At 32.8% G+C, this 18,643-nt stretch overlaps 1 protein-coding gene across 1 annotated transcript in view; it reads left to right on the forward strand.

Moving 5' to 3' along the window:
• Nucleotides 1–18,643, forward strand: part of DNAJC10 (DnaJ heat shock protein family (Hsp40) member C10) — a 39,756-nt gene that overhangs the window by 17,707 nt on the left and 3,406 nt on the right. Inside the window, exons 13-22 of the mRNA XM_007494479.3 lie at nucleotides 82–196; nucleotides 2,175–2,302; nucleotides 2,785–2,901; nucleotides 6,181–6,282; nucleotides 7,491–7,646; nucleotides 8,944–9,077; nucleotides 10,217–10,270; nucleotides 10,639–10,786; nucleotides 11,569–11,688; nucleotides 18,107–18,223. Of these exons, the coding sequence (XP_007494541.1) occupies nucleotides 82–196; nucleotides 2,175–2,302; nucleotides 2,785–2,901; nucleotides 6,181–6,282; nucleotides 7,491–7,646; nucleotides 8,944–9,077; nucleotides 10,217–10,270; nucleotides 10,639–10,786; nucleotides 11,569–11,688; nucleotides 18,107–18,223 (1,191 nt within the window). The remainder of the gene's footprint in view (nucleotides 1–81; nucleotides 197–2,174; nucleotides 2,303–2,784; nucleotides 2,902–6,180; nucleotides 6,283–7,490; nucleotides 7,647–8,943; nucleotides 9,078–10,216; nucleotides 10,271–10,638; nucleotides 10,787–11,568; nucleotides 11,689–18,106; nucleotides 18,224–18,643) is intronic.

Below are 18,643 nucleotides of genomic sequence, written 5' to 3' on the forward strand. Positions count from 1 at the left end.
GAAATTTTTCATAATTTAACATTTTTTACTAGATGCTAAAGTTTTTCATATTTGACCCAAATGAATTTTCTCCTTTTTTAGGTTGGCAGGTTTGACTGTCTTTCTGAACCAGTCACCTGCCGTAAGTTTTATGTTCATCAACCGTCTGTGGCAGTATTTAAAGGTAAAGGAACTGAAGATTATGAAATTCATCATGGTAAGAAGACAAAATATAAAACTTACCTTTTATTTTATTTTATTTAAAAATCCTTACCTTTGGTCTTAGAATCAGTACTGTGTATTGGTTCCAAAGCAGAAGAGCAATTAGGGCTAGGCAATGGGGGTTAAGTGAGTTATCCAGGGTCACACAGCTAGAAAGTGTCTGAGATCAGTTTCGAACCTAGGACCTCCCATCTCTGGGACTCTCAATCCACTGAGCCACCCAGCTGCCCCTCTTTATTTTAAATAGTACTATTGAATCATCCTATTCTATTTCATGGCATCATAAAATATTTATTTAAATTGACATAACTGTAATTCTTGTTTTGGTTGCCTAATAATTTCATGTTCTCAGCACTCTATCAAAAACTTCATGACTTAAGAGTTCCTTGCTTCATTTGTCACCCTTTAAATTTTTTTTTCTCAACTGTTTCCTAAAATTTCACAAGAGTTAGAAATATGCAAAAAGTTGATTGGGATGCCTCTAGAGGTAGTGAGAATCCCTTTCATTAAAGGTGAACATGTAAAACATACTATGTGACCTCTTTTTAGGAATATTGTGGAAATTATTTTCCTAAATCAGTATTGATTGAATTTGGTGGCCTCTGATGTGTAAATTCTAACTCTAAGATACCATATTTCCTATTGGAAAAAATCTCTTGAATTCTTTAAAATTATTTTATCCTTCTCTCTTCTAGAAAACAACTTATTTTCCTTATACTTTTAATAGTTCTTAGCATTCAGCAAAAACTGTGGCAACATTTTAATCTCTGAGCTGTTTGGAGTGTTATTTTTGTTAACCAAAGTATCCTAGAAAGACTCTTTGTTTCAGTTCTGGTATAAGTATAGGTTCTAGGCTATTATTGGCCATTATTTTCAATTTTTTTCTTAATATATCAACAAATTTCGCATTCGAATATGTCATCCTTACTGTATTCTCTACATTTTTGCATTTTAGCCATTCTGATTTTTAAATAGGCAGCTACATGGCACAGTGGATAGAGAGCTGAGCCAGAGTCAGGAAGACATTTGTCTTTGTTGTTCTATTATTTCAGTCATTTTGTCTGACTTATTGTGATCCCCTTTGGAGTTTTCTTGGCAAAGATACTGAAGTGGCTTGCTATTTACTTCTCCAGTTCATATTACAGATGAGGAAACTGAGACAAACAGGATTAAGTGACTTACCCAGGTTCACACAGCTAGTATCTATGGCTAGATGAATCTTCCTGATTCCAGGCCTGGCATTCTAGCCTCCCAAGATTATTGGAAGAATCAAATGAGATAATAATTATAAAAGGCTTAGCGCAATGTTGATTAGTACATAGAAAACCATATAAAAATGCTTATACCTTTCCCCCTTCCTTATAGATAATATATATAACATCATGAAAAAGAGCATTGAATTGGAAATCAGAAGATCTATGATTTAGGCCTGATTCTGCCACTAACTAGTTTGTAGTTTGGGGCAAATTATTTTAATAAGTTCTATATACATATCAGTTTCCCCATCTATAAAATAAGGGGATACAAGGTGTACATGCCAGGCAAAGCAGATAAAATGAATAATAAATTTATTTTTTTACAGTCTCTTGATAATTGGCAATGAAAAAAGCATTGACTCTAGAATCAGATGACCTGGATTTAAATCCTTCCTCTGACACAAAATATTTGAGTGTCCTTGGACTTTAGCTTTCTCATCTGTAATATGATTGGACGATTTCCAGTCCCTTTCAGTTCCAAATATATGATACTATGGTCTTCTTTAACTGGAAATCAGGTTATTAAGAATTCTATACAGAGAAAGGATTTTTAAAATATATATAGTTGAGATTAAAAATCATATTAAGATAGAATAAAAAACTTAAATTAGTTTTTTATTCAATTGTCATATTTAATATTATGAATACAAAAAGTTTGAATATTTTCTATATATGTGAAAGGTAGTTGTAATAGTTTCTTTTTATTCATTTTCAAAGGAAAGAAGATTCTATACCATATCCTTGCATTTGCTAAAGAAAGTGTTGATTCTCATGTTGTCACACTTGGACCTCAGAATTTTCCTGACAAAGAAAAAGAACCATGGCTTGTTGATTTCTTTACACCTGTAAGTAAGTTATATTTTTATCTTACTTTTTTTCAAGTTTAAAAAATTTGGCATATTTAACATACTTTTCTGTCAGCTATTATATTTTTATCAACAAATGAAAATTGAGGGACATGCCATTTCAAAGAGTAATTTGCTTGCATAATGTACAATGGGTAAACAACATATAGTGGAAAGAGTGCTGGATTGCATTTAGAAAGACCTGATTCCAGCCCTTGGCAAATTCATTTAATCCTGAAAAGTTTTGAAGTTCTCAAAAAACTAAAAAAATTATAGCAAGATGGGACTCTGTCTATAAAGATACATCACTGAAATAATTGGTCTTTGATTTACTGATATGCAGAATTCTCTAATTAGTGCATTATACAGTATAGGTATTTTAATATGCATTAAAGGAATAATTGCTTAATTGACTTGTTACAAAAATTGTAGAGTTTTTTTGTTTTCTCTTTCCTGGTAGTAACTAATCTTTTTCTCTCAAGTGGTGTCCACCCTGTCGAGCTTTGTTGCCTGAGTTACGGAAAGCATCAAAGCAGCTGAATGGGCAGCTTAAATTTGGCACACTTGATTGTACAATCCATGAAGGCCTCTGCAACATGGTATGATGTAACTATAAAAAGTTGTTGATTTTTTCCTAATAGTTGTTTTCTAAGCAGAAAGGGTTATAGAGGAGCAGTTAGTGGGGCTCATTGGGTAGAGAACAAGGCCTAGGGATGGGAGTTCAAATTTAGCCTCAGACACTTCCTTAGCAAGTCACTTAACCCCCATTGCCTAGCTCTTACTGCTCTTCTGCCTTGGAACCAGTACATAGTATTGATTCTAAGGTGGAAGGTAACAGTTTAAAAAAAATAAAATTAAAAGTTTTGTTAATGGGAAAAAAATTTTCATGTTGACAAATTTCTATTCAACAGAAAAGAATTTGAGAAAACTTGTTAAATACATTAAAACTCCATTATTATTCATCATTTCATGAATTCAAATGCTCTATGGGTTGAAAACATAACTACTTTTAGAATAATAAAAACAGGATATGACATGATTTGCTTATTAGATATGTTTAAATCTAGGAAGGATTTCTCAAATGCCTATGTAATTTTGTGAGTAATGTGCTTATACATCAAAGGTTCCCCAAAATACAGCTACCAGATGATCTTAAACTCATATAATACCTTAAACCTAACAAGAAGCAAATGAAGTAGGATTGAATAGTGTTTCCTAAGTATTCAGGCATGTTTTGAAACATTGTTTGAGTGCCATATGTATACTCCCTATGGGGGAGAAATTTGTATATTGGAAATAATACTGGATCCTATCTCATAGATTGGCAGAGCCTTTATGGAATTATGTCCAATTCCCCATTCATTATTTTTGTCAGTGATATAATGATGTGAGAAAGAACTTTAAACCCAGGAGCACAATGGAAGATTTGGTTGCTAGAGAAGACTGATAAAAAGTGCTTATAGTAACTGAAGGGTAGAAAACAAAAGGAATTGATTAAATAAGTTAGTGCCTGACTTAAAGAAATGTAATCCAAGGTATATATCATGATTCATTGAGAAACAATTTAATGTATTTTATGAATTGATAATAGCAGTCAGGAAATATATAATTAGACAAGCACCTACTTCAGGATAGCCTAATGAGGAAGAGTAATGGAAATATTTTAATTTTCCAAATTTTATAGATAATGAAAATCAAAACTGTGAGAATTTTAGCAACTTGCCCAGGATTACCCAGCTATTAAATTTGAATCCAAATCTCTCTTCATCATATTGCTGTCTATCAGACAGATTGTGTCCACCTTGCTTTTTGGATTGTTACATGGCACCATCACAGCCAATTTTAAAGACTTTTATAGACTGCACAGGAAATAATGAGGAAACAGAGGTCCTTGACTTTTCCATAACCTTGCCACCATTATTATCCCTTTGAACCCTGTGACTTCTTTCAGTATGTCATCTACAAAAATGGCTCTGAAAGTGGTAAAACTTTTATTATAAAGTTTTGGAAATGCCACAAAGGGAAATATTCATATAAATAGGGAAATTTGATCATTATCTTATTTAAGCATATGCTCTTTCTGCTTATTCATCTAATGAATTTTTTTTAATTATGTCCTTAGTTTAAGTAATCTTGATATTGCTTACTCTCCATACTCAATTTCTCCATGTATAAAATTCTCTTTTAAGCAATTGAAGCTATCAAACTCACAAAACAAGATAGATTTTGCATAGGACTGTTAAAATATATTTCTAGTGCTACTGTTTATGCAGTAGTGCTTTCTCATATTTTCTATAAGTTTTTTAATATACTCATCATTAGTGACTTGAACAATCCCAGCAGCATTAAAATCATAGATCCAGAAACCTAATATTCTAAAACTATGACTATTACCTGAAAGAATCTGAGACAGATCATTCTCATCCACCCCCTTCAAGCTACATAAGAGAATCTGAAGAATGTAAACTCCTTCATTTCTGTTTTATACCAGAATCTAGGATAAAGCAAGCAATAAATAAATGCTTATTGAATTAAATTGAAAAAAAAAAAAGATCCAATCATATAGCTAGAATGAGTGCTAAACGGTATTCACAAACCATAAAAAAAGACTTCTAGCAATAAACTTAGTGGTATCATAAGGAATGAATACCCAAATCATTGAGATAATAGTTCCATTGAAGGAGATAGTATATAAGTTTAAAGAAACCTCATATTTATTTTAACTTACCTTGACCCAAAATGTATGGTTTTCCCCAAAACTAATTAAGTGTCCTATTGCTAATTTTGAATCTCTACTATATACATTCAAGTTCTAGAAATAGTTTTTAACTTTTTGAATATAAAATTAACATTGAAAAATGAGCAGGGGTTTTGCTATAAACTATTAAAAAAATTTAGCATATTATCCTTACATATGTATATAGCATTTCTTCAGAGTAGGTCTAAAGATAAAAATGTTTTTGTAAGATATTTTCATTTATCTTTCTTGACATCAAGAGATCACTGAGGAGTAATTTATATTCTTCCCTACTGTGTTTGCACTTGATGAAAAATGAGAACCTTGATTTCATTGAAATCAAAATAACCCCTCAAATCAGTCAACTGTTAATTGTGGTGGGTTAAATTAAATTAGGTTGAGGATAACCAATGGGCCTCAAACTTCAGATGCCTGGGGTTGACATTATTCTATCAATGCCTACCCTAGGTATCTGAAGTCTTCCCCTAGGGGAATAGGTGAATGAGAACAATTTGTTCCAAAGGCTATGAAGATGGCTGAAGTAGATGCTGTGCATTGCATTTTGTTTTATTTGTAATATTTTTTTTTCCATTAGATAAGTAGACAGAGAGATAGATGGATAGATAGATAGATCAATAGATAGATTGATCAATAGGAAGGATGCAGAAGAATGTTATTACAATTAAACAGGAAAAATGTGATTATTAGCCTTGGATAAAGATTATAAAGTAGTGCTAAGATGCGGAATTGGGCACCATCAATTACTTTTCCCATTGTTATTGACTCAGTAATAGGAAGTCTTAAAGGTAAGGCAATAACCTGCCCTTCATAGCCTTCAACAACCTCTCACTAAGACAAGTGAAGATAGATATCAATCACATCCGCTAGTTAAAGTATTTCCATAATGCCATTGGACTCTAGTAGCTACTGTATAAACTATGGATATAGAAAGAGCCATATATTCATAAAAGAGCTCATAGCAATATTTTCAACCTTTTTAGCATAGCTAAAATGTCTACTTACAAACAATAAATAGCCAACTACATATGTCAAACTCTTAATAAATCAGGCAGGTTCAAACATAATAGATTGTGTTGAAAATTCTGACTCTTGTTTTTATCTGTCCTTTCTTTTCCAATAGTATAACATTCAAGCTTATCCAACAACAGTGGTGTTCAACCAGTCCAGTATTCATGAATATGAGGGACATCATTCAGCTGAAGAGATTTTAGAATTTATAGAGGTATATTAAACTATCTTTTATCAATGCTATTCAATGTGTGTGTGTGTGTGTGTGTGTGTGTGTATAATTGATAAATTCTGTATCAATGTTAATGGTGTTAGAAGAAAAAGAACTGAGCAAAGATCTAAGTCTGACTACTGTGAGAGCTATAGGTCACAGAAGTCAGGATCTATAGACCCCCCCAATATGGTCTGCAACCCGAAGTTCTAGAGATCATAGATATTCATAGCATAAGCATAAACAATGCTGAGAAGAGCAGGCCTTGAGCCCACCCTTGTAAGTTAGGGGACTTCTATGAGGATTTTCCCTTTTGGTTCCAGATGTTCAGCACACCATAGAATGGATTCTCTATGCCTCCCCTGCCTTGTGACACAATTCTGAGAATTCAGAGTCAAAAGTGCCCAGAATTAATCTTACTATAATTATTGGCACAGCAAATTTTATCTGATTGTTTCTTGATTATTCTTAAGATTATTATCTCTAATACACAGTTATTCAATCTACTAAGAACTAGAACTGTGTTATAAATCACAGTTTCAACTTAACATTAAGAAAATGATTATAAGCTAATTAATTAAATTTTTCCTTACAATAGCTTTAAGACCTCAAAAGCATGATAACTCAAAGTTAATTCTAAACTTTAAAGCTATGTAAAATTTCATTGCATGTTTTCCTATAGAAGTTTCAGTGGCAGCTACTGAAGGCAGAATAAAAGTAGTAAGCTTGAAAATTCTAAGGTTAATACAGTAAGGAGAGCCATAGGAAAAGGAACATTAACAATGATTATATTCTTGAGTAGAGTCAGTTCATCTTTCCCTAATAAACTAGGTGTCCACAGTAAGTCCACTTCCAATATGACAAACCCTGGAAGTGAGAAGTGAGAAGGTCACAAAGCTGTTGTCTGAGGTGGGGACAAACCAACCTATGTCAAAAATGAAGCTAGTCAAAATTCCTGAACTGACCAAGAGTGGAATTAGGTCTATGAATGGCTACTGCATTTCCAGAACCCAGTCTCCTCTCCTACCTAATGCAACCTTCTGGAAAGCCTTTTATAGCTGTGAGAGAGATGGATTGGTTTGGGGAGAAACTATTTTGTTTTTGTATCCCCCACATAGTATTTGGCATACACATGCTTTATAAATGCTAGATGATTAATTAAATTTGTTATATTGTTTAAAACTATATTCTCTTATTTCTGGTATATTTAGGATCTGAGGAACCCTTCTGTCATTTCTCTAACACCAGAGACATTCAATGAACTAGTTAAGAAGAGAAAACGTGATGAAATTTGGATGGTTGATTTTTATTCTCCTTGGTGCAGACCATGCCAGATGTTAATGCCAGAATGGAAAAGGATGGCGCGGGTAAAAGTGAACTTTTTTCCCCAAAGTCTTAATTTTCCTCTTAACTGATAACTAAATTTGATATGTCAGGCATAAAACTTAAATGAATAGATGCAGATGAGATGAGACAGTCTTTTATCTAACATTTTTTGACAATGGCACTTGAACTTCTACCACATTTCAAACTACTTGGCCTATTTCTATAGTAAGTCAGGAGTATTTTTGTATGTCATGAACTCTTTTGACAATCTGGTGATGCTTATGGATCCTCCAAATAATGTTTTAAAATTCATATATATATATGTATGTATGTATGTATGTATGTATGTATGTATGTATGTATATCCCCATCCAAGTTCACAGGCTCCCTGAAATCTATACACAAACTATACACGAACCCCAGGTTGAAAAATAGAGCAATCTGCCTATTTATGTTTCATAGAGAGATGAATATGGGTTGTTACCAGTCTCTGTGATGATGTGTATATATAGTTGATATATCATCTTGCTTTTTTGCAGTGTCTTGTTTGAAATGAAAGTCTACCTTGCCTTTGCAACTTAACTTCTTTCCAAACTAGGGAATTTAAAATAAAAATAGATGTGGCATTCATTGTATAAGGGTTTAATTTTTAAAATTCCATTTTTATCTGATCTAAACAATGATAATCAATCAAAATGCCTTGGGAAAGGGGAGAGAGAAAAAGTAGGTTTTTGTCAAATAAAAAAAACTACAAATTTTATTTTTAAAAAAAGAGATTAGAAATTCATCATTTTGGTACAAGTCCTGAGTTTACATCTCCATTTCAGAATTTTTGTTTGTAAATTTGTTTAATGTTTTCGAGGTATTGACATTAATATTTTGTCTTTTAAATACATTTTTACATTTAAAATTTTTAAGCAAATATGACTTTGTGACAGCATTGAATACACTATCATTGTATTAGGCTCTCTTATTTGAATCACAAAGACCTTAATTTTTTTCTTACAAAAGATGAAATAAAACCACTTTATCTGAAATAATTCTGAGAGATGAGCTCTTTAAAAATTCATCTAGCATAATTTCCGAGATCTTCCACTTTGACACTACTTATTTCTTAGACTTGAAAGGCCCTTATGAGAGCAAAATTTTTTATTTCTTTGTAGTATCACTTAAATTTACTAATTATTAAGTCAAAGGGTTGTTTGTTTTCTACATCCTTGAATAATAGATTATTGGGTTTTTAGTTTAAAAATATTTAGAAGGAAATTTATAGCTGACTTTTCTAATCACTTTTCAGTATTTTGTTTATGATATCTTATTTTTTTTTTTCCCTTGTAGTTGTTAAATGGTCTGATCAGTGTTGGCAGTGTAGACTGCCAAAAGTATTATTCATTTTGTAGTCAGGAACAAGTCAAGAAATTTCCTGATATAAGACTTTACCCTCTAAAATCAAACACAGCTCATCAATATTAGTAAGTATTTTTTTAAACTTGAAGACATTTATAACATGCATCTATATAGTTGGGATATAAATGTAGTAGATCTTATATTTGCTATTTTAGTTTAATGATGATATACAGCAACAGTGTATAAAATTGTAATTATATTATAGTATAAAATTTGTCTTATCTGTCTGCAATGACCTGAAAGCTTTAGAAACTAATGCCCTATAGTAGTTTATTGGTCTTCTGCTTTCAGGACAAGGGATCCTAAAGGGGACAATTAATTAACAGAAAAATCATAAGGTAGTAGCTTTGGGCTATGTAGTCCAATGCTTTCATTTTATAGATTAATAGCTGACAGTATATCAAACATACCAGTAGCAAAAAAAAATTTAGAGGCCCTCAGCGAGCTGACATATACTACTCTGTTTACCATCTCCTTCTACTATGAGGATACATAAAGTAACCAAAAGTGATAGATCATTTCAGAACATTTTGAGCTTCCAGATCAGTACCCAGTTGACTTAGTAAAGGGCCTTCAGACTTACTGTCAAAAAATTAATTGCCATTAAGCTCATCTGGAACATCCCTAAATAGCCAAGAGATATAGAATATCAATTTAACCCTCTCTAGCTTGATCTATGTATGACTACCATAGCCCTCTAGAACACAGGGTCACTGCTACACAGCACCATCATAATATCTAGCTTTTACAAGACATTTTAAGGTTTGCAAGTAGGGGTGAAGTAGTAAAAAAATGTGTATCTAATGCCTAAAACTACTTTTAGAAATATAATATTTTAAAGTTTTTAAATATAACTAGTCTTGTGGTTATTAAAGACATCTAATAATTTGTGTTTATCCAGAACTAAATGGCTAATAATTGGCACAAAATGGCTGGGGCTAACTTTGAGCAGAAATACTGGGCATTCTAATACTGAAAAAAGGCAAATCTATAAATGCAGGTGACACCATTAAAGCAATGGCTGTTTTCCAAGGATGGTATAGTAAGGTAGTAGGTGAAGGTAACTGGCAGTTATTTTTAAAAATACATTATTTCCTAAGTAATAGCTCACACTAGTTAACAATGAACTTTGATAGTGTTTTGTGTGATTTGTAAATATATATGGGATATCAGTAAATATGATACATTGTTTTATCTCTTATAGTACTTACAATGAGTGGGACAGAGATGCATATTCTCTAAGAACCTGGGCTCTAGCGTGAGTAAAATCAGATGTTTAAGAATTGCATGCCTTTCTCTTATTTTTATAGTTTATTAGTATTGCTTAATATGTATTATCACTATCATATTCTGTCTTAAGTTTATTAAAAGTGTGCAGTAAAAAATTGATAGCATTTTTAGCTTATGGAAATAAGGAAATGTTTAAATAGAGATAATTTCTGCCCTGCCTATGTCATAAGATTGTTAAACTAAAATTATACACATGAAAATATTTTATAAGCAGTACAATAGAAGATAATATTACATTAAAGTATTTTGAAGATTATAAGATGTCTTACATTATTACACTTTAAATGTTTTCCTTATTTTTATGTGGTGGAAAATGCTTTTGATGGCTTGCCACAGATATTTGCCTCAGGTGTCCATAGAGCTTACACCGCAGACTTTCAATGACAAAGTATTAGAAGGGAAAGATCATTGGGTAGTTGATTTCTATGCTCCTTGGTGTGGACCTTGCAGAAATTTTGCCCCAGAATTTGAGCTTTTGGCTAGGGTAAGTGTTATTCATCCTCTTCACTAATTTGTAATATCTATTTTAACCGTTAAGTAAATATTTATAGATCTCTTCCTCTTTGGTTTAGTTTCTTAATGTTAAATGCTAAAAAAAAATTATTTGAAATTACTTTTCTGAAGTCTTCCTTTGAATTCAGAAAAGCTATGTTTCTTCCCTGTAAGAGAAGTGTATTCATCTCTATAATAAATACATATAATTTAGTTCCTTAATAATTTATGCCTATTTAAGGTTCCTAGGACTTTATATTCTTTATATTACTTTTTTAAAAGTTATTGAACGTGTAACCAAATTCTGAAGTTTAGCAGCCATTTTTTTCTCCTGAGGAAAGAGGAAAATCTCTTGACTTTTGCCATTTTTCTTTTTTCTTAGAATACTTTTTCCTCCAAAAGCTATAGTCTTCCTCCACTTCTTAACTAGCATCTTAAACAAATTAGTTCCCTTTCTTCATCCTCCCTCAGAAGGTAGCCCATTTATATATATTTGGTATAATTGCTTTTCTTGGTAATACTACATCATGATTATTCCAGGCAAAGAGTATAAAACATAGGCTTTTTGGAATTTCCCTTCTCAGCTCTCATTTAAATTAAGTGGTAGAGGTGGGAAGTAAAAGAAAGTGTGTAAAAATGTTTGGTTTTGATCCTTTGATACAGAAAACTAAAATCTTTACTCTTGTTGCTATAATTGTAGCTACTCAGATAAAGCCTTTCTAAATGGCTTCTGCCAATATAAAGCATAGTAAACTTTTTTTCTCCCTTCTTTAGACTATTAAAGGAAAAGTGAAAGCTGGAAAAGTAGATTGTCAAGCTCATGCTTATACTTGCCAGAATGCTGGTATCAGAGCTTATCCTACTGTCAAATTTTATCCCTATCAAGGGAACAAGGTAAGTATAGTATATGCCAAGAGATGAGTATTATTTAACTGCATATGTTTAAGGAACTGGACATAGTGAGTTTAAGATGCTTTCTGTATATGCATTTCAAAATATCTGAAAGGGATGGAGATACAAGATTAGAGGTCAGCAAAGAGATTGGGGCAGGATAGGTAGATTTGAGAAACACCCCATGGATGGAAAATTATAGAGGGAGAAGAAAAAAGGGTTTGAGGGACTCCTAAAATTAAACTATGTTATCTGGAAGAAGATCCAACAAAAGAGGCAGAGAAGGAACAGTGAGATGTGGCAAAAATTATTGATCAGCAAAAGTGCCAATAAAGGAAACAAAGTCTCCAAGCTAAAAAGAAATAGGTTTATTGAGAGGGGGTCAGTCTCACAATAGAGCTGGACTCTGGTCAAGACCGAAGACCTTGAGCATTGTGAATGGCCCCCTTATATACCTCACAGAAATCAAGTGAGACTAGAATGAGCATACATCGAGCATAGTTAGTATAACATCAAAATCTGACAGAGACAGTCCAGTTATCAAGGAACATTATAATAATTTTTAAAATTATGCTACATCAGCAGAAAAGGGAGTGTGCTATACTCAAAGAGGTAATCATGGGTGGTAACTAGTGTCTATTTTAGGGTAATTCTTTGCAATAATGATACCTAAAAAGGCCATATCTAATATTCGCATCAGAAAGAGCATATACTCGACCAAAATCCAATGTTAGCATAATCCAAGTGACTGTTCATTCGGACTCAGGATATTGCTTAACATCATGCTAGAATCTTGTCATGAACAGTTGATACAAGTGATAATGCTAATACTAAAATAATAATTAAGCTGCTACTAAAAATAATCACAAAAGGGGTGAGGGGAATTCACATTCACAAGATAGATATGAGAACAAGTAGAGAGTAGTGTTTTGAAAACCTACAGAGTTTCAAGAAGAGAGTGATCAACCATGTCAGAGGCAGCAGAAAAATCAAGGATAAGAAAAAAAAAGCCATAAGATTAAGATACTTTTGTAACTTTGAAGAGAGCAATTTAGGTGGAGTAATAAAGTCAGAATCTGGATTTTAAGGGGTTAAAAAGTGAGTGAAAGGAGAGAAAGTGATGGCTCCTATCAGAGGTAGCTACTTCAAGAAGTTTTCAAGAATTTTCATTTAATTAGAATATGTCCTAATACCTAACTTCCATCTTTCATAGTTACCCCCCTTCTACCAAAAATTCCTTTGCTTTCTATGTAAAAGGGGAAGAAGTTTCTCCACATTCCATATTTATTCTTACTTCCCCTCAAACATGCTCATCTTTTGCCAGTACTTTTATCCATATGAACAAATTTAGTATCTAAAACTTAATCTAAAATAAATGTTTCCATTAAGCAAAATTTTAAAAATTGAAAAATAAGCAATTATTTTTCTGGTAGAGTTTCCTCTCCTTGGAATGTTTACTCATTGAGAAAATATAAAAACCATTTTTATGAGCCTTGTTGATGATACCAGTTATACTCATTAATGATTATAACTTATATTTTCAACATTTGATCTTGAGCCTTGAAGAAAGTGAACATCGTAAAAATACTAGAATCTAGTCCTCACAAAAATTATCTTGGACTTAGCTATATGCTGTTGGATTTAACATCTCTGGATTAGTTAATTTTTTCTCCTCTTCCATGAAAAAATTAAAATGCTTTGAACAGATTATTTCTGATAAATCCAAGCCTTGTAATCTAGCTAAATAGGTACTCTATAAGAATTTCTTCTGACAAAATGTTTTACTTTTCAGAATACATAATTCTTAAAAAAAAGAAAAGCAGGCTGAAATTGCACATTTCTCAGTAATGCTTTTCTAAGCAAAACTTTAATCTTAACATTAGAATCATAGGTTTTGTGTTCTTAAATTAATGTACATTTTATCTATGAATATATAAAATATTTTTGTTTCATAGAAATGTTATTATAAACTCAATTTTTAAAAAGCTTAAGATAAAATATACAAAACTGGTTTTATTTCATCTGATGTATAGTTCCTAACTTATAAATACCTTTTACATATTCCTCCCCACCCTACCCCCAGCTAAATACACACTCATACACTTTGTTAAAAACAAGTGACAAAGGGACAACTAAGTGACTCGGTGATAGAATCAGGCAGAGGGACAGGATGTATCCTGGGTTCAGATGTGGTCTTAATACTTCCTAGCTGTTTGACCTTGGACAAATCACTTTACCTCAATTACCTAATAACCCTTACTTCTCTTTTGTTTTGGAACTGGTTGTCAATTCAAAGATAGAAGGTAGGGAGTTTTGTTTTGTTTTTTAATTACTGATAAGAATATATGAATGCTTAATGGGACTAGTCCAACTGACTTTTCATTCAATCTTTGTTTAAATCAACCTTGCATATAGAATGAATTCTGTCCTCTACAGAAAATTTAATGATTTATTTCTATTTGGCCTAATTTGAAACTGTCTTCTTTTGCCCACCTCTTTCCCCCTCTCTCCACCTCAAAAAAAAAAAAATCTCTAACTGTTGGTGCTAGTTAATTCTGAGGGGTATGGAAATAAGCCTAGAGGTTCCACCACAGTTCATTGATTATAACCTGTAATCAACCTGCCTACATCAGTTCCATCTGTTAGCCTAATCTAGCTACCAATCCTAACCCATTGGCATTAACTCTTCTGTGGCCACTGATGACCCCAAACTGGCATGTTCTTATTCTTTTGTATTTTTTTAATAAGAGCAGTAACTCTAGATTCAGAGACCTTGTGTTCAACTCCTGTCCTCATACTAACTACTCTTAGTGACCTGTTCAATACTTAAAATGGTATTATCATAAATAATATTAGTTTTAAATATTTTTACTCTGAACTTAAGCCTCAAAAAAGATTTCTGCACATAATGTAGAATATTAAAAAAATGTTCTTAAAACCATGAATCTCTACTTCCTTTAAAAAAAAAACAATCCACATTACTTTTGAAACTATGCTGCTAGATATACTAACTTCTGAATTTTCTTTAGTTCTGTGCTTTTTAAAAATTATTTCAATAACCCTCTCATTTTGGCTTCAGTGTTGTTAGTCCTCTCCCCCTGACAAATCCAAAAATATCTGACTGTTTCCTCTCTTTTAGGAGGTGGGTAACTCGCTTCACCATAGGTACTCTGGAAATTCTTGGTCATTACATTGATCAAAGTTTTTCATAGTTATTTTTCTTTATGGTATTGCTATCCTTATATAAATTGTTCTGGTTCTACTCTGCCCACTTAACTCTGCATTAGTTTCAACTGCCCAGGATTTTCTGAAATTATCCATTTTTATCATTTCTTATGGGTAATCACATTCCATTTTATTTGTATTCCCCAATTCATCAATAGGTTGGTGCCACTTTTTTTTAACCTGACCTGTGATTTCATCACTAAAAGAAACACTTCATTTCATTCATTAGAATGTTAGTCCTGCATTATCATTGTCAAAAGCAACAGTCTATGGAATCTTTTTCCTCTTTTTAGTCTCTCCTTAAGAAACAGGAAGTGTGTTTTGCTTATAGCTACAGTATTGTCCTCCTCTTAAACTCCTCCCCTATCTCCATCTTTCTTCTTCTTCTTAAGTTTGGTGTTTATTCCAAGCCACTCCACTAATGATAGATGCTGTTAGATGTTGTATATAGTTCCTTGAACTCCTTTCTAGATGCTTGCAGTATTTTTTTCTTTTCTTTGACTTAGAAACTCAGGATTTTGATTACACCATCCTGGTCACTTACTTTTTGAGATTCTTTTCAAGAGGTGATTCATGGATTGTATGCAAAAGAGTGGTAAGGGCTAGGCAATGGGGGTTAAGTGACTTGCCCAGGGTCATACAGCTGGGAAGTGTGAGGCCAGATTTGAACCTAGGACTTCCCGTCTCTAGGTCTGACTCTCAATCCACTGAGCCACCCAGCTGCCCCCTCATTTATTATTTCTTGAAATACAGCATCCAGGTCTTTTCCTTTTTTTAATTGTGATTTTCAGGGAGTCCAATTAAATTTAATTTATTATCTCTCTTTAACCTGTTTTCCAAGTCATTGGTTTTTTATTAGCTTACATTTTAAATAGATTTTTAATCTTATTATTTCTTACTATCAAATAAAGTTACTGATTTCTTTTTGGTCTGTTCTCATTTTTAGAGAGTCCTTTTCTGGGATCAAGATTTCCCATTTACTCTTTTAAGTAAATACTTATTCACCTTCCAGTTCTTCCCTTAGAAAGTTTTACTTCATTTATATCTTTATTTCTTTCAGATACTCATATAATACTTGGGGAAATCAGTTTTTTTCTCTTTGAGTCTCTGCTTATATTTAAAGCAATTTTTTTTTTCATTTGGGGGATGCTTGCTGTTTTCCTCACTGTCCTCAGCTTTCTAGTTTTAGTTGCTGAACCTGGGCTTTGTACCAGGCCAGAATTTTCACACCCCTCTCCCCCATTTATACATACATACATACATACATGTATATATGTGTATATGTGTGTGTGTGTGTGTATATATATATATATATATATATATACTAATCGAGGATGGCTACCCCCTATATATATATATATATATATATATATATATATATATATATATATATATATACACGGTAGCCATCCTCGATTAGTCTTTCTCCGGAACCTCTGTGTCTTCATATTGATCTCCACTTCCCAGGAAGAGTTACCCCAGATTTTTGAAATTCAGAGTACTGCTTTTTTCTCTCTGCCATATACAAGCTAAAGGTTAGGGACCTTAAAATCTCTAAGCCTGGGCTGTGACACTCTGGGTCTGAACCCTGAGGCACATTGTTTGCTGCTGTTCTTTAGGGCTTCCACAGGTCCCCACTATGAGGTTTTCTGACCACTGGAGGAATTTCTCAAAGAAGCCCTCTTGCTGCCTCTGGATACAGAAGCCATGTAAATCACATGGGTTCTCATATTTGCCTCTGTTTGTGCTCTTTTTGCTGGAAAACCTTCCTTTCCTTTCTTATTCCCTTTCTTATTCTGTCTGACTTTTTGTTCAGTTATGTGATTCTCCTAAAACACAAGTCTAATCACATCACTCCCTTACTCAATAAATTCCAATGGCCTTCTATTGCTATTCTAAATATGAAAATGCTCTTTTTGGTATTGTAATAATTAAAATTATGAGGCTGATAGTAGCTTAATAATTATAGCTTATATTATTATTTTTAATTATCATTATATTATTATAGCTTAACAATAATATTAGATCTAAGCAATAGGAGTAGTAAAGAGAGGGAAAGGTAGAAAGAGATACTTACCTTTCTAATCTATTGGCTGCCACAATGAGCCTGTAGGTAAACTCCGACAAGGGTTCCTTTTGCTCTTCACACTCCAGCTAAAGAACTCCCTTTATAAGCAGTTTTCTCTACCCACTACCTCTCAAATGCACATCTCAGGAACCAACCATAGTTTCTTAATTTGCCTAGGCTGCCCAGGGGGGCAGTGCCTGTGAAATCAGTTTCCTTTCTCATTGGTTCCTTGGTTCTTTAACTTCCTTTCTTTGAGTGCTTATCCATACCTGAATTTACTCAGTGGTCTTTGACCTCCAGGTCACTGAGAGATGATGTTAAAAAAAAAGTGACATAATGGAGAGAGAAATTTGCTTCTGACAGTATTCAAAGCACTTCATAATCTAGTCCCTTCTTACCTTTCCAGCCTTCTTATATTTCTCCCTAACATGTATTCTGCATTCCAGTGAAATTGACCTCCTACCCGTTCCCTGAATAAGACACCCCATCTCTCAGCTCTGGAATTTTCTCTGGCTGTCCTCCATGCCTATAATACTCTCATTTAGACCACTGACCTCTTTGGCTTCCTCTTTACGTCTCAACTAAAATTCCCAGAAAGTCTTCCTCAACCCCTCTTAATTCTCCAGTGCCTTCCCTCTATTATTTCCCATATATAGCTTATTTTGTTTTTTTAGTATGCGTTTGAATGTTGTCTCTCCTATTAGGTTATAAACTCCATGAGGGCAGGGAATGCCTTTTGCCTCTTTTTATATCCCCAGGACTTACCCTAGTACCTGGCACTTAATAGGTGCTTATTAAATGTTTATTGAGATGAATTTAATTGATGGAAGAAATAGCTTGTACTAGTTTTTCATTGTATGTCTTAATCATTATTTGGTCTGGTGTGAAGTTCAGACCAAATAATTTTGCTGGTCAATCACCTTTCTTTTTAGGAAGCCATCTTGACAGAAAGTCTAAATATAAGCCTTTTAAATGGTTTCTTATTCCTGAACAGTTAATTAAGAAACAAACTTTTCAAATACAGCTTATTCATATTTTGGCCACTATTCTACCTTTTGGCCCTGAATGTCCCATTTTCATTAAGTAGTTAAGAAAGGGTCATAATTAAGTAATTTTCTTCAATTTTAGAAAAATATTCTTGGCAAGCAGATAGATATCAGAGATGCAAAAAGTATTGCTGATTTATTAGATGAAAAATTGAAAGCTCTGCAGAGTAAAACACAGAGGGAGAAATCTAAAAGCAAGGTAAGAAATAAATACCTAATATGATAAAAGTTGTCATGTGTAAGAAATTTTGCTAATTGTTATATAAGATCAATAGTAAAATTAACAAAACTACCTGAAATTCCATTTGAGAAATATTTCATAATCAAGATATTTTACATTCTAAATACTAAGAAAGCTATCTGAATTAACATGATGCAAAAAAGTAACCAATTGTCGTTCTCAAATATTAATGATTCATTCTTTGTTTATATGTGTAAAAGCCAGTTTACCTGGTGAATCAAATGCACCAGAATTTTATTATAAAGTATATATTTTATAATTTTCAAATTACAAAATTTTGTCACAGGTCTTTGTTATATATCTCACTGCTCTCTATTTTTTCATCAAGCATTGCAACTTCTAGTTTCTCTTTCCTTCATGGGGCAGTTCATTTTTTTC

Source organism: Monodelphis domestica, chromosome 4 (genome assembly GCF_027887165.1).
Source record: "Monodelphis domestica isolate mMonDom1 chromosome 4, mMonDom1.pri, whole genome shotgun sequence".
Classification (NCBI taxonomy): domain Eukaryota; kingdom Metazoa; phylum Chordata; class Mammalia; order Didelphimorphia; family Didelphidae; genus Monodelphis; species Monodelphis domestica.